This window comes from Chaetodon auriga, chromosome 17, assembly GCF_051107435.1.
Source record: "Chaetodon auriga isolate fChaAug3 chromosome 17, fChaAug3.hap1, whole genome shotgun sequence".
Taxonomy (NCBI): Eukaryota; Metazoa; Chordata; class Actinopteri; order Chaetodontiformes; family Chaetodontidae; genus Chaetodon; species Chaetodon auriga.
In genome coordinates, this window is record NC_135090.1 from 3,313,578 (window position 1) to 3,330,298 (window position 16,721).

Below are 16,721 nucleotides of genomic sequence, written 5' to 3' on the forward strand. Positions count from 1 at the left end.
TCCGTTAATATGACTGTCATACTGGAACATGGCAGTACGACGATTTCATTTGGATAACTGCACCTGAGCTTCCCACACTGAGTGTGACGTCAGAGGAAAATGACAGCTGTGTGAATATGATCGAATATATGAGCACTACATTCAATCCAGTAACGATATAAATGCTGCATTACAAATTATGTATGATTCTCCAACCATTAAAAGACAAACCCTGATATTTTATCCAGTGCCTCAACCTATTCTCAGAGGGACTTCATTTCCCATGAGCATCCATGTGTATTGCGTAGTTGCCAGTGAAACCATGGAAACAAATCAGTCAATGCACTGCCCGTTCCACCCGAACAACTCAGCGCTTTGTCGTCAGTTTGGCAGAGGTTCAGCGTAGGTGGGACGGTTAGCTCGGCTGTTATCCATTAAATTGTTTGTTTGTTTGGTTTTTCAATATTTCTACATGTCGTAATACGTAGTCACGACAGGTATCTCATTTTGTCGTTTCTATTTGGTCAACATTAGCCGGCTAATTTAGCTAGGTTTACTTGTTTAGTAACGTTTGTATTGTTTGAACACTGGTGTTTCAGGTTCAACGTTACAGAGACCTTAACAGAGGATGCTGGAGTCCATAAAAGTAACAGGTAAAGTTAATGTTGGATTTCTGTTTCTCTTATTTTCCTGTGACTAGGTTGGAGCTCGTCTAACTTACTTAGCGGATTAATAGCATCAGGAACCAAACGTAACGTTAATAAGCACTTCATGTTAATATAGTAATAACAGTAAGCCTTCCTTAAAGCACTGATGTGACATCAGTTATCCCAAGTGGGAACTAGCTCAGCGTTAGCTCGGTTAAAGATGGGCAAGATGAAATATAAAGTACAGTTAGCTATAAAATTAACTCAACATTACGAGAGAAATATCAACGTAGACAAAACGAAGAGATTTTATTAGAGCATGAATTTGTTCATTATTCTCCGTTTATGTTTCATTATTGTTGCCTACATTGTGTCTCATAGTAGTCAGCTTCCTGTGTCCTACGCATTTGCTTTGGAAAGACTCATGGCAGTGTGAAAAGCAGATATCTGGTGATCGTATTCTGTGCAGTCATATGGTTTAAATTAACATTAGTGCTTGATATTCTTATTAACATGATGGATGAGATGGAGACGTTGAGCACGGATTCATTTTGTCTTGCAGCTGAATCAGTTTCTGGACTTAACTGGCTTGGAAATTTCCTAAACTAACTTTTGTAAAACTTGAACACACCATGATTCAGTAGACACTGGAGTTGATAACTTTTTTTTCCTTACAGTATGATGTGATAGTAACCTCAGATGAGGAGATATCCAGCTGATGTGTTAGGTAATAGTATTTGATTTGGTGGCTGAGCAAGCCAATGAAGCTCCAATTTGTACTTTCCCTCTTCCAATCATTGCTGTGCTGCTAAGGTCATTAGTTTGTGCTGTCTGTCATTGCATGGATTCCGCCTCAGTGCTCCTGTCTGAACAGAGAGCCTGCTTGAGCTGTGATGATGATCCAGGTCTTCTTACAGGAAATCACAGAGCCCTGCACTCTGACTCCTTTGTTGTACTGTCAGTCTCTGGAGACATGAGAATAATATCCTGTGTGATAGCAGGATACTGACTCATTAAAGTGAATGGGTCATAGCCATGGACTGCTGACATAACAGAAGTTCAAGACAAGTGAAATAGCATCTATTTGAGACATATCACACTATTATGGTTGTAGAAATACAGATTATAAGTTTCACTTATTTAGTACCTTTTTTTTTTTAGCTTGGCATTGGAATAGATCTAATTTTATCCTGCCTTGATAAGAGGATTAGTCTATGAAGTCTATCTATAAAAGGTCTGCACGTGAAGAGGATTCTAAAGTAAACAACAAACAGATTCACTGTCCTCCCTTACTGGTCTCTCATCTTCCTTCTTACAGAAAGACTCCACTGGCCAGAGGTAGAAATGTCCAAAAAGTATATCTTAAACTCTGCTGATAGGGCACTGAGTCCAAGCCAAGTATACCTGGACAAGATTTCTTCAGGTGTTCTCAAAGACCTCTTTAGCACTGGCTCCAGCAGCTACAATGTCCTGCTGCAAGCTGAGGAAGAGGAGAAGAAGAGCCCCAAGCAGTCCCCCTACAGGAGGCCAAAAACATCAGTGAAAAGTGGCACCACATTTAGTAAAAGAAACCGTCCAGGATTGGCTCCTAAAAAGGTGCGCACTCCAGAAGGTGGCAGTAAACCTGCACAGACGAATCGTGTCCTCTCAGGCAGCAACTCCAATCTCCCTAAACCAGCACGAAACATCGCAGTAGTGGGCAGCACCATGGGCCTAGCCCCCCGTACAGTTCCACATCACAGGAAGATATGCATCCCCAATTCCCCTCGCACTAAACTTCCTTCATTGCACAAAGCAGCAATAACGCGGGAAGTGGAAAATGCCAAGAAGCTCTGCATCCTTACCGCCATCAAGCCATCTAATGTTGAGAGAGAGAAGGCCAAGTTTTTTAAGTCTGACTTCAACTACAATCCCCAGTTTGAGTACAGCAACCCTGCCTCTGCGCTTGTCCTGGCACGGCATAACAATGCCTCAGACCGTTTTCTGACACAGGTAAGGGTGTGTTTGTGTTTAGAACAGCAATTTAATTCTCATGGTTTGCTTCATTTGGCCAGGTGAGAGTAATAACATCTGCAATGAATAACCTTCAGTGAAATTTGCTTGTTAGCTGTCTTCCTAACAAGCACCTATGTGATCAATCCAAACAATTATAGCAAGGAAACTCAAAGCATAAAGGGTGTTACGGTCCTATAAGCAGTGACTAATGGTTCGAAAACCTAGCAGAATATGGATAGTGAAGGTAAGACTGACAAAACAAATTGTACATGTATCACACGTTAGGCTAGGTCCACACCAACATAACATAGAAGATGCTGACAAAGTCATGTTTTCCTACCGTGAGTATATCTGCAACAGAGTTGTAGCTGTCATTAAGGACACTGACCAAATGTCTTATTTCTAGTATTTTTTTCATTTTTGTGTTTTAATTTTAGTATTTTAATCAGTCAGTCCAAAAGCACGGACAGGTCATTCATCACAGCTGCAGCAATGTCTTTAGTACACAAGCTTTGTGCTGAGCTGGCTGGTTTGGGATCAGCAACCTCATGCCAACAGTCAAGGTGGATGCTGTGATCAAAGAGACTTGCTGCCAAGGTTGTTTAGTGTCAGAGACGTTCAGAGCTGAAGCAAGGTGAGTCTATTGTCTCACCGTAAGTGGAAAGTGGCTGGACTAAATAGTTAAGGAGTCAAATGCACAGGACTGTGTTTAGCAAACACTGAAGGATTAGTTTAAAAGTGCCTCAGTTGGTGTCTTAAGTCAACATCAACAGTGTGAGGACATGTCCAGTGAGCAACACTGAAGCTGTTGAATAATCGCACAGTAATTTAAGTTTTTGTTCTGTAAGAAGACAAGAATTCCAATTCATGTTTCCAACCAATCACCCCACAAATGAGTAAATAAGGATATGAGGTCAGACATGTTTCAAGTGAACAGGAAAGCATCCCTGTGGTGTTCTGTTGCAGGCTCTTCCAGTAACACAAGTATTCAGATACCCAGTCAAGGAAAGAGTGAGTGAGCTCAACAGGAAATGCAGTAAAATGATCCTGTTTAGGTTGCTTGTGTTTTGTTTTTCCTGGAGTCAGCCCTGGTTTGTTTTCTTTCCCTGTGATGAACTTTGAAAGTGGACCGTCACTTGATTCACATTAGTCTCACAGTATTTATGACATTTGTCTGGGGAAATGGAGGACAGTAGGTCTCCATGGAGTATTAATTCATGAAAGTGTGGAGCAGCCCATCTAATGTAAAAAAAATATTCTGCATTTTTTTTTTTTATCATTGCCACCTCTATAAGCTACTGAGAAGACACAGGTCATGTTAGTGAAGTGCACAGTTTACTGATAAGATGTTAGATGGTTTGTGGGTAATGAATCTGTATCAGTTATGATAACATTTGAATTATTGTGCTAGTCAACAGGGTAAGAAACATGGACTAGGGTCAAGTATAGTTACTTGAGGAACCTCATAGGATGAAAAGGACTTACCAGTTAATAGTAGCTTCTCTACATCCCATAGTTAGTCTGTAAAATTATCTTACTATTTGCCTTCATTTTCTCCTTTAAAGAAGTTGTTTGACAAGCTTGTGGTTTCTTTAATTTCTGTCTGATTGACTGTGTATCTTGCTTGCTTGACTTCGTTTGATCAATGTGCAGTAGTAGCTGTTATTTCTTTGGAGCACCTTACTGTCTACCTTACCAAAGCATCAACAACAGCAGATGTCAAAGACAGTCATTAGTCATGAGCAGCCTTTGCATTATGAATTTCACATCTCTTGCAGGCAGTGCACATCATGGAGCTTGCCCTGCAGCGATATGGCAGCTATGAGAAGTTTGAACAAGCCACCGGGGGCAACCTCCTCACCAAGAGTCGTATCTGGCACAATGTCAAGAAATACATGGAGAAGGAAGGCTGCTTGGGTGAGGTAAGAGGACAGATGACTCAGGTTTATGTGCAGATGAAGAGATCTGTTCCTTTGTATGTGCACACTGTCATGATGTTGTAGTTTAGATTTTTTTCATCGTATGATTCAAACATAATTGTTTGAGGTGAGGCAGAGCAGCCAGAGGAAATCAGAGGGAAAACCAGAAAATATTTTCTCCATAAAACGTGATCCAGTATCAGCAAATCAGTGAATAAAGTTCCAAAGTTGTGTTTTTGTACAGTAATCAGTGAGGCCCATCTCACACTCCCCACTGTCCAATATAAATCTTGTCTCATTTATGGTCTGATAAACAGTAAATGTGAGAAAGTGTTTAATTGAGTCCAGAATTATTATACACCCCTAAGTGCAGGATCAGTCAACACTTCTGTCGTTTTCCCAGGAAATGACAAACTCCAGAATACAATTAAGAATACCTACAAAACAATGTTGCTTGTAATTGTTGGCATATAGGTGACAATCAGCGCAAGATATATGCCAAAGAAAAATGTAAACATCTGGTTTGATTTCATGGGAATTTCAAGTGCCTGGAGCCTTTTTTTTGGAGGCTGGTATTTTTCTGTAGCTGCACTCTGCAGTGTGTGTCACAGTGGATTTCTGCATCATCATTAAAGAGCACCAGACAACAGGGCATCAAAGTGAGCGAGCTCCAGGGAAATAAGACCTTGAAAAAAGCCACCACTGAAGTCATCCTGCAGTTTGCTTGTGTGCAGCTACGATTATGTAACCATCAACAAATACATGTTACATCATCAAGTTATTAATGTTCCACTGAACACATTACACCACATATATACATGCACCTTGTGTATGCTTGGTGAAGTCCTAATGGGTTTAGATATACAAGTGGAAAGAAAATACATGGGTGTGAATTCAGGGAGAAATCCACCCAAAAACAGAGGTGGCCAGACCAGCATGAACCAGGCAAAATGTGGGTGGAGTTATATAAGTGGCTGGAAACACCAGGGTTAGCAGTCTTGTTAGTGGTTGAAAAGAATGCATCTTTACTAATTATACACACCTAATGCTTTGATGGCATTCCCCCCTGTGAATGCAGCCTTGCTTGTGTTAATTGTCACTGTAATTATGTAAAAAACAATAGAAATGATCAATACTTTCTGGAAAACAGGTCGTTCACACCATAAAGTCTTTGTAGAGCAGGATCATGTTGTGATAGAAAGTTAAAATGTCCACATTCCAAACCACAAACCAAGAAAAACCACATTCCAAGAAATAAACCACATTCCAAGAAATAAACAGATTACCATCTAATGCAAGCTAATACAATAGCCATGCAGTCATTTTACTAATCTTATAGTGTTTTTGTTTTTGTTGTCACCAATTTTTTGGATTAGACAGGTGAAAGGAAAATACCCTGAAGATGTAAACAGCCAAAAAATAACACTGAGTTTTACCTGTACTGATAGATTGTAGTCCAGGTGACAGACGACCTCCTGTCCAGAGCGTCCATGACGGTGGTGAACAGCAGGCCCACACTGACCATCAATATCTCCACTGCCCGAGAGCACTGGCTTGAAGGCATGCTGAGGCATGAGATAGGTGGGTACAGTAGCTGTTGTGTTTTATTCTAAATGTGGGGCTACCGGAGGTCACCAGCTAAAAAATTTAAATTCAACTGCAATGCAGTTCATCGGGAGGCATTTAAAGTGACTTTTGTCATTACATTTCTGATGAGCTGTGAAATATGTGGCTAGAACAGTGACTTTCAGTGCCAAAATTTACAGTCACTGTTTTAGCTCTGTATCATCCAGTATCTACTAAGAGACTAAGAGTGTTATTGGTATCAATGCACCTATCAGTGATTGCATGGATCTAGTTGATGATGCTCATAAAGTTGGCTTGCATTTGGTACTCAAATACAATTATATAAATGGTCCTTGTCTCTGTCCGCCAGGCACACACTATTTCCGTGGCATCAACAACTGCCACCAACCTTGGAGCAGCAGCGTAGGCAGGAAGAAGCACAACCTGAAGCCTCTGAACCCCACAGAGGAAGGCCTGGCCAGCATCCATAGTGTCCTGTTCAGAAAAGACCCCACACTGTGGCGTGCCGCCCTACTCTACTACACTGTCTACCAGGCCAGTCACATGTCCTTCTCTCAGCTCTTCCACAACCTGGGACGCTTCGTCCAGGACCCCAACACCCGCTGGGACTACTGCGTCCGCGCCAAGAGAGGCCAGACTGATACTGCACAGCCAGGTCACTATGTCCACAGACAGGGGTTAACATTCGAAAGAGAGTTAGCTGATATATGCAGCCGATGTTGGGTTTACACATTTAATGGAGAATCAACAATCCATCACTGGTTGACTTAACCCGAATTGATACACATGTGATACATTCAAAGCCTCGTAAAATTCATACTTCAAACATCTTTTTTGACCTCTCTCATTGCAGGGTGCTTCAGTAAAGACCAGGTGTACCTGGATGGTATCCTGAAGATCTTGAGATACAGAGACAAAATCAACTTCCCGCTGCTGATGGCTCTAGGAAAGGTGATGCTGCTCAGCTGTCACTGTTTGTTGGTATTAGTCAATTTAGTGATTCACTAAGCAGTCAATGAATGGCTGCTTCCTCGATTATCCACATGCTGTGAGATACTGACATTTGGATTCAGCCACAATGTCCCATTCGTGGGACCACCTTCACATAAAGGTGTGCTCTTTAGAAGACTGATGACTAGTGGGCTAAGCTGATGCCTCCAAGTTTCACTGCCTAGATTCAAAGAGACCAAAACAGATGTTAACCGTGGATGGTGCTCACCTCCCATTAATTTTCCACCACGTATCCTGGTCTCAGTGGCGGCAGGCTAAGTAAGGTAGCACAGTCATCCTTCTCTCTAGGCACATCCTCCAGCTCTTCCTGTGGGATCCCAAGGTCTCCCCAGGAACTCTTCCAGGGTCTCTCCCCAGTTGGACATGCCCAGAGAAAACAATGTCTGGTACAGTGTCTGCATAACTGCTGACAGTAGGCTGACCAGTCTCACACTGCATTCGCCTTTCTGAGCAAGTTCTGAATTTACCACCACAGCACTGCATGCAACCTGCAAAGTTGGAAATACTAGTAGTGAAGGTGTTCCCTTGATACCCTTCACTATAAGGTAAGAAGATTTTCTTTATCTGACTTCTCAGTCAGGTATGTTCCCTTTAAAAGCTATGTTCCTAGTTGTTTTTCTGGCTGCGTCAGACAAACAGTCCTGCTCTGTTTTTCAGTTGTCAGGGTCAGCGTCATGTTTCTAATGGTATCTCTGCTCTGGCAGTGTCTCTGCGATACCACTATCGTAGAAAGTATCAGCAATCATTTGTGACATTCAGTCTCATGAAATAAAAGTTTAACTACACAGAAGATGGCTACAGTTCAGACAGAGTAAAATGAATGGAAAGCAGGGCTGATTGAGGCTTATGTAATAACCTCTCTAAGGAGTGAACAGACCGTGTTCTGCTTCACAGGAGCCGAAGGCACTGATGATTAGACAAAGCTCTCGTTCTAGTTCTAGATGCTGAACGTGATGTAAGAGGGGATGTTTTTTTAATCTCACCAGTGGTTTGAAGGCAGAATATACAGATTGACTGTCATGAGATGATGAAATTAGACGAAAACCTACTCATTAGCAAAGTGTAACAATCGCTCACTTTTTCACATAACACAATTTCATTTTATTTTGAACTTTGAAGGTACTTTAGCCATGACTCCTCTGTGCATCTAGGGATGGCAACAATCAGTCATTTCTCCCCTTTGGTTCAGACTTCAGGCTAATAAATATCAGCAGCTAGTAGATGGATTGCTATGAAATGTGCTACAGTATTCTGCTGACCTTTGCTCTAGAGCCATCATCAGGTCACTTTGTCTAATGCTTTTGTTTATGACTAAATAACTGCTAGCTAATGACGTTTCCATCAGTCTCAGACGTGCTTAGTGTGATACACAGCAAACTAAAATTGAAACAAACTGTAATCACTACCTGCTAAACTCACCATGTGTCATCAGCATTTTGTCATTGTTAGCATGCTAGGATTGGCATTGAGCTCAAAGCACCACTGAGCTAACAGAGGTGCTTACAAAGCACGGCTGTCTTCTTTAAATTCACTTTAGTAATGAGTTATTCATCATCATCATCATCATCAGATTTTTGATTTGCATTGCAGCAGCTTGCTAATTCTTCCTCTTCTGTTTTTCTGTGGGCTCAGGTGTCATTTGAAGATGTTGACCGCCTGAAAGCACTGGCTCAGATGGAGCACGTCCGCATCCCACACTTCATGCAGGACCAGGCGAGGTACGCAGAGCAGCTGACAAAAATCATGGCAGTCAACCAGCTTACTGACGAGGAGCTTAAGACTATCATCTGAGTCTACTGCACAAACCTGACCACGCCTGAATGAAACCTGTCACACCACTGCCAGCCAGGCCTGCACGCCTCAGCGACATCATTGTGCATAGTAACAGAGTGTGTGACTTGTGCAGCGAGCTGTATTGCATGTAGTGTAGAGTTGTGTTAGACAGAATATATTAGTTTAATCTGATAGTGGATTTTAATAAGGCGCCTGTTATTTTACCTGGTTGTTCCTCCACTGATAGAGAAGCAGTCACTCAGAGAATCATTGCAGTGTGTTGTGTTCAGGGCTGGATGTAGTTTGTTTGTTTTTTTGTTCTAGTGCCAATACAATACCCGGATTGCTGTATCAATACTTAACGGACACTTTTTCATTACTTTGCTTTACTTTTCTGTAACATTTACTAAGCACTTGGTGCCAACTGTATTTTTTACTTAACAGTTTCTGATACTCAATAGCTACATTAGCATGGTTTTCCAAACATCCCAGGATTAATATCCCATTATGAACTAAATTCAAGCCTGACTGATACTAGATAATTTAGGCTTATATTAATATTCGAGACTTAAAAATCTGATATGTGTATGTCCACTGATACTTGTTTATTTTAAGGTAAACATGTCACATAAACGCATGTGTGATGAGGATCCCTTAAATTGTGACCAGGATATATACTGAATGGGAGATTTTACAGTTGAAAAATAGACTTGTGGTGCTTTGTGGTGGACAAACTATGCTTTAACTGACTTCTAACATACCTTAGAGATTTGTGTAATCCTGTTTCTTGTTATTTATCAGCCATCATACACTGATAAGACTCACTTTCTATTCAAATTCAAACCATCCTTTAAAAGTGGGAAAAAAGCATAAAGGCTAATACTAATTGTAGAAGACGCTGTGATTTTGACCCACTGCATGCTCTTTTACCTATTGTTCTTTTTGCTAGCATAAAATACAGAAAACTAATGAGCCATGCTGAACGGATAGTCACACCAAGGCATCTGAGACGTAGTGTGACAAAACATTTTGGAGTTAATACAGTGAAGGCGAAGCTGTTTGCTGACTTTTCAAATGCAACTGACTTACAGTAGCAGTAGCTTGTTACTTAGTGGGGCAACAGAGGCACCGTGAAGGAACTGAGCATGAATTTGACAACATATTTTAGCATTAGGCTAAGTGGGCTGCATTCAGATTTGTTTGAGAAATGATGTGCTCATTTCAATTTATTTTAAGTGTTTTATGTAAAGAAGTGACATCCCTACACCAGTGTATCTGTTCTGTGATAAGCTAAAGCAGCAGGTGAAAGTGGATGTGACGATGCATCCGTCAGGCTCTTATCTAAATGCTGCCCCAGCGCAGTTTCAACCTGACAATGAAATTCTTGGATAATACCTGAATGCATTTTGTTGTGGGTTCTTGTGCATGAATAGAGTTAAATTTAGATGTGGAATATCCATTAGTTTTAGCATAAGCCATCAAAAAGTTATTGATCTAGTTCTAATATAAGGATGTTTTTCTCATGCACCTATGATCTAAGTGTACTTACCCAGTGTTTTATATGTTTCACATTCTTGCACTTTGTTTCGTCCTGATACTACTTAAGGTTAATATTCTTGTAGTACAGATTTCAGGCATTAGAGATGAGAGTTGTTCATGAGAAAGATGGTGAGAGCCGGATGCTTCAGGACAGCTCTGTTTTACGAGAGGGAGATGGACAGATGACTGTAGAAGTGCTTCATCAGCGTTGTCACGCACAGGCTTGTTAAAGCTGAGCCTGTCAGCTTTGTTCTACATTGCCTGAAAAGAAAAGGTCCCTGAAGTGTGAAAGTTATGACATGATGAAGGTGTGCTCCTCATTATGGTCTGTGAAGCCGTAGTGGTCCAAGTGCTCTGACTTGAAGCCCTGTTAGACTCTTTGCACTTTGTTACCTTCAATCTACCTTTTCAGCTGCACTGATATGGACAGTTACTGTGTTGATGTCATTTATACAGATTGGTGTATTTACGTTTTACAAACCAAACCAAATGCCTCGTGGTTTTATGGTGATACTTGATGAGTTTCTGTGTTGTTAATTACCGAGGATGACCTAATATCAGGAGCATGTGTGCTACTCTGTGTCCTCAAAGAGCCCTTAAATGGTACAGTTTAATAACATGGCATTTCTATGCGATGTTTTCTATTTGAATGACTTTTTTGTGATATTCATAGATACAATCTTCAGTAAAAGTAAATAAAGTAATAAAGTGTACTCCCTGAAAATGAGTTATGTGCTTTGTATCTCCCTAGGATGAGTTGGATGTACAAGTTCAAACTGTAAGCCTTAATGTTCATGTTTTTGAATGTAAATCTTGTTCCCAAGCACACTAAATTCCTACAGCACTTTCATTCCCCCTATGATCCAACAGCAATTAGTGTCGTTTTTTTTTTTTGTTCTTTTGCATGAAAATTGCCTAATTTAGAGCAGATTTTTCTGTGGTACTTTATTGTATGTGTCTAATTTCCTAACAATTTCCTGGAAGTTCCCTGAAAACAGCTGTGTAATTTAGAGGTGTCATGTGGCCTCCTGCTTTAAGACATGGAACATTTAACTGCAACAAACCTGGTGTGATTCCAGCTGAGGACCTTTCTAACATGTCATCCGTCTCTCTCCTGTCTGCTTCTCCACTGTAAACTCTGGAGTCAGTATTACACTTGGAATGAATTAGTTACAATTAATTTCAAGCTTTACCTGCAGAGTATGCAGGTCAGAAATCGATCCAATGCTGAGGCCAGACCCAGATTTCTGAAGGATTACGGTTCAGTATCAAATGGATAAAAATGCTAGCTGATATCAGAGAGCTACAAAGTTTATAATGCTAACAGAATACAGGTTTAGCATTTGGAGCTCTTCTCAGTGTCACACATCAACAAGGAGAGTCTCCTGAGCTGAACAAGCTGACCCACAATCTGAGTGAACTCAGTAACCAAATCTGTCGAACACACACTGCTGGCCTCTCCAAACCCTGTCCAGAGGTGTCACACTTCCCATTCACCAGCATCTGGTTTCACTGGGAAACTGGAAACCATTGAGGGCCAGAGTGGTGACTGACAGCTACAAGCAGTGACATGCTGGACGATAGGGATCAGTCTACAGTACACAGCAGTCACACACAGACAGTCAGGCCTGTAGACCTGGCTGTGCTATGATGAACACAAAACACAGTCCAACGCACTCTCCTTAGGATCTTTATGAGACACGCTTGTCCCCACTGCACTCATTTACTTTTTGACAAATAGATCTCTGTATGTTGAATTAAACTCTATTGTCAAGTCAGATACAATAGTCACTAATGCTAAATAGTCAAACTTGCAGATGACACAGCCTTGATAGCAGTGATTGTTAATGACCATAGAAGTTATAATTACCAAGAAATCAACTCATTCATAATGTATTGTGATACAAATTTCGAACAGTTGCTTCTGGCAAGACGAAAGATGGTCGCTGATGTCTGTAAACAATAATGCTGAGCCCTGTCAAGTGTTGATAGAAGCTTCTGTTGTTGATGACAGACTGACATGGATCATGTGTTAAAAACCACATTCAAACTGCCCCAAACTGCTGTATTGGACGTAGCAGCAGGGTCAGACCATCTATCACACACACTAAACTATCCTCTTTCATCTCTCAGGGTATTGATAAGCATGCAGTCAACTTTAAGCTTGTTATTTAGACAACCTGTCCTACTGAATTAAGATGAGGAAACAGCTGAAATGGTTGTTGTGAAATGGGGTCTTGTGTCCACTAGAGGTCAGTAGCACACAATGTATTTTCAGGAGGCGACCCATAGCTGCAGAGCCAATGTGATCCTGCACTCCTGTGGGTCAAGGACAGCCAAATCTACCATGTTCAACTAATTGTTTGTAATTGATTGTAAACATCAGATGACATTTCACTCCCAGCTGAGAGTACGACACATAAAATATGTGTTGATAATGGACTATAAATTTTAATATACACTGAGGAATGGGGGGAAAAAATAAAAAGGGCACCAGCTGCATGTGGTGGCCTTAGTATGACTATTACACCTGTGTAATTGAATGACATTGACAAATATACTCTGTGTAGATCATTTACATGTACAGCCATGTGTCAGATGTTTTTAAGACAATAGTGTGTTTTCAAATTTGGGTCAACAGTTTGGGTTTGCACAAAGTCATTTCCATAAAGAAACGGTTGATGTGGACAGAGACACAGAGCTCTGACTCAACTCCATCCATCACCTTTAGGATGAGCTGGAGCAGTGACTGAGAGCCGAACCATCACCCAGCTTCAGTGTTGGACCTCACTCATACTCTTATGGCTAAATGGGAGCAGATTCATGTAGACCACCTCACCAGGAACTTTACAACATGTCAGAGTTGTCAGGTATTCTGCATATTGTAGCACCAACAAGAGGACTTTGAATAATTTAGCACTCCATTGTTGTGGCCTTGTGATGATTATCAAAAGCATTCAAAGTTGCGCTGCTGTTGAATACATGTACTGCATGTTTTATTAGTGTGAACGTGAAAAAATACATCTACCACCACCTTTAAATTGACAAGCAGCAGTTTATCCATCTACCCAGTGTTTCTGTACTGGGACTCCACTAACTCCTGACCTCAGGCCCTGACACCATACTTAACACACTGATGAGAGATTAGTATTGACAACAATCATGGAGACATAAAAAACACAAAGGAAGCTCAGAAAAATGTTGATTTTCTTTCATGTTCCAACACAAATAATATCCCAAGACTCATCTCAGTGACAAATCCTGAACTACACATTGAATTGTATAAAATATTTTAATGCTTTGAGTAACGTATTGTAGAGCCTGCTGGCCTGTTGATGTCAGCAGTAACAGCAGAAACACACAGACATTTACACACAGATAAACAGACACACAAGTCAGCAGATAATTGGTACTTTTCAGTACCCTAACACATTTTACAGCTTTTAACTGTTTTTTATCCATGCATTCTTAATACATGTAAAAATAGATCTATTTTGTCACCAGAGGGCGTATTTCTGTCTGGGCAGCATGGTGGGAGCAGGTCAGACAACAACACACAAGTGAACATTTTTATTTTTTGCAAGTCACCCAGCAGAGTTCATGGCAAATTTGGAGCAGTTTTGGTTTATGTGATGTCTTGTGATTCAGTTGGCTTGGGGTCAGTGAATAAGGCTATTTTGTGAACAATTACTTAGAATATAATGTAAGGCCACAGACACATATCATTAAACAGACACACAGGTTAGCAGATATCTGCATCCTGCAGCACTTAGTACAACTTTTACATGACTGTGACAGTTCATCAGGTTCATCAGTGTTATTTACTTACATGCATTTGCAATCAGCTGAGAAAATAAATATTACATAATGGTATTCAAACAGATGTTTGACAAAGTATCAAAGAAACTGCTCTTTACTGGGGATATTAGGATTTTTCAAAACTTCCTTCAGAGTTAAATTAGGTTTTGTTTAAGTGTTATATTTAATATTTCAGTCAAAATGACAAATGGTCCTAACATGTGTCCAAATACTTTGTGCTTCGCTATTTTATAGTCAGAGATGAGGACGAGTCTGTAAGGGAGCTCACAGTTCACATGGCCAATCTGTCCATCAGAGGACAAAGCCGTCCTCATGATTGGCTGACAGACACAGAGGATGTGCTCATGGAGGAGCAATACTTTCGCATTCCTATGGGTTTGTTAATGTCATAAGTCTAACTTTATGAGTCTTAACAAAGGATGTGCCGCATGGTTCTATTCTAGGACCACTTTGATTCACAATCTTTAGAAATGAATGAATTTTTAGAAATGAAAACATTCAAAACTCTACAATTCATCTGTACAGGGATGACAACAGAGCCCTCTGTTGCACAGGCAGTTCAAAACTTGCAGTTTAATTTTTGTGCTGTAAAACCACCTTTGATTAATCTTAAATTAGAGTTTTTTTGCAAGCTGTTTTCTAAAAAAACTGGCAGCAGTTCCCCTGAACAGAATATTACTGTTCTTAGTGAGACAAGAATTTATCCTCTTATAAATGCCTTGGTTTCTGTCTCAATGACAAACTGTGCTTCAAAAAACATGTTCTGAATTGAATTAAAAGCAAAATTAGCATTCTTTTACAGAAATAGGGTATGTAGCGCTGTGTGATTGGTGGTGCTTTATCTGAATTGATGTCATCCCTTAAGTTGTCCTTGGGCTGTTTTTTGCACAGTTTGTCAATGTATGCTATAATAATGGTTGTAGTACATTTATTAAAATGTTATTTGTTTGGAAAACATGTCAATATATAGCCTACTCTGTCACCTGAAACATATTTCTATTTTATTTTGAAAGAAAAGTATTTTTTATCCAAATGTAGTATGTAAGTACACAGTTAAATTGTGTCAACAATACCTGAAATGCTTGCAGGCTACTAGAAGGAGCATGACTGGATGAGCTGCACCGTGGGTAACAGATCATGGGCAGGTTCTCAGAACAGGGACTTGAGAACCGCCCTGTGTACTGTTGGGGTAAATGAGCAAAAGACTAAAGGACCAAAGGACATGTGGGGTGTGCAGGGGGGAGCAGGATTAGATGACTGGTAAAGGGCAGGGAACTCTGAGGGCATCTGGTGGAGGGATGGGATATGACCATAATGAGTCCAACAAAGAATAGAGGCAGTAGAGGGAGGAAGATAGAGACAGGGCAGGTGTCACCATGACATGAATAATCATGATCCCAGTGCAGCTCTGAGCAGGTATTCACAGTGAAAACAACTGAAAACCTGAAAGGTGCTCACAGAGAAGTATTACCTGATTCTGCAGTTCCCAGTCACTGTATGGAGCCTTTCAGCCTCTATCAGCTCACTGGTTAGGTTTCACGGCTCTGGACTCGGCTCTCATCAGTCTTCCAGCAGCAACAGTCATCTGGTTTCTGTGGATAAACTCACTGTGCACTGCCTGTCCAGCACCAAACAGCACACAGACTAACTGGCTGGTGAACACAGTGGAACATTTAGCAGCTAAAGAGACATATATTTTTTACAGGAGCTAATAGAGACCAAAACATAGGTAAAATGAGAGATAATGTTGGACTTACATTCATCAGTTAGACTTCAAATAAATGCTAATGATGCTCAGATTTGAAAATGGGAAATTGTTTGCGAACATGTTTGCAATATCCACTCTACAAGGTGATGTTTTTGCCTTGTTCCACAGCTCCAAGTGGCCAAAAACTGTGAATGTGGGGCCCAGGGATGGTGCCTGTTTTGCCTGGTTGATAAACCAGCCAAGGGAAGAACAGAGGTTTGTATATTTACAGTATGTCTGCAGTCAAACACAATGATCAGCTGCACTCAGTTAATTACATCCACTCTTGTTATTGCCCAGTGTGGATATCTCTATTTCCTCCCAGTTCAAGATATGTATATTCTCTGACAGGTTTTCTTTTCCATTGGTTGTCTTTGCTGTAATATGTATCTATCAATGATTGAGTGATAAGTTCAGTTTTTGGCCCTTTAAAAGCATCACTGTGGAGCCGCTTCATGAGCCGTTGAAGCAGCAGCACTGTCCTCTGGTGGCACTCTGCCGTAGACCTCCTTTCCATAACACAGGAAGATGGCAGCGCACACGTGCACACAGAGGCCGGCTTACATAATTTAAGAGCTCTACAGCTAAGATATTATCATCCTTTCAACTGAGCAGTACAGCACAGCCTGTGAAGAGCTGGGTCGCTCAGATGACTCTGATTGATACAGCACTTGTTTGCATAAATGAGCGTTCAAACACAGCTGC

General features: G+C 40.8%; 1 protein-coding gene across 1 annotated transcript; it reads left to right on the forward strand.

Moving 5' to 3' along the window:
• The first annotated feature begins 285 nt into the window (after positions 1 to 285).
• matcap2 (microtubule associated tyrosine carboxypeptidase 2) lies at positions 286 to 11,170 on the forward strand. The gene is made up of 8 exons (XM_076754888.1): positions 286 to 476; positions 579 to 632; positions 1,945 to 2,618; positions 4,400 to 4,543; positions 5,989 to 6,121; positions 6,477 to 6,782; positions 6,981 to 7,078; positions 8,771 to 11,170. The coding sequence occupies exons 2-8, from the start codon at positions 608 to 610 to the stop codon at positions 8,927 to 8,929; spliced, it is 1,539 nt and encodes a 512-aa protein (XP_076611003.1). The 5' UTR covers positions 286 to 476; positions 579 to 607; the 3' UTR covers positions 8,930 to 11,170.
• The last annotated feature ends 5,551 nt before the right edge of the window (positions 11,171 to 16,721 follow it).

Excerpts from the sequence above, each read along its gene's own strand:
- matcap2 (XM_076754888.1), top strand. The coding sequence starts at position 608 with ATGCTGGAGTCCATAAAAGTAACAG. Across the intron at positions 2,619-4,399 it reads CAGACCGTTTTCTGACACAG|GCAGTGCACATCATGGAGCT; the intron begins GTAAGGGTGTGT and ends CATCTCTTGCAG. Across the intron at positions 7,079-8,770 it reads TGCTGATGGCTCTAGGAAAG|GTGTCATTTGAAGATGTTGA; the intron begins GTGATGCTGCTC and ends CTGTGGGCTCAG.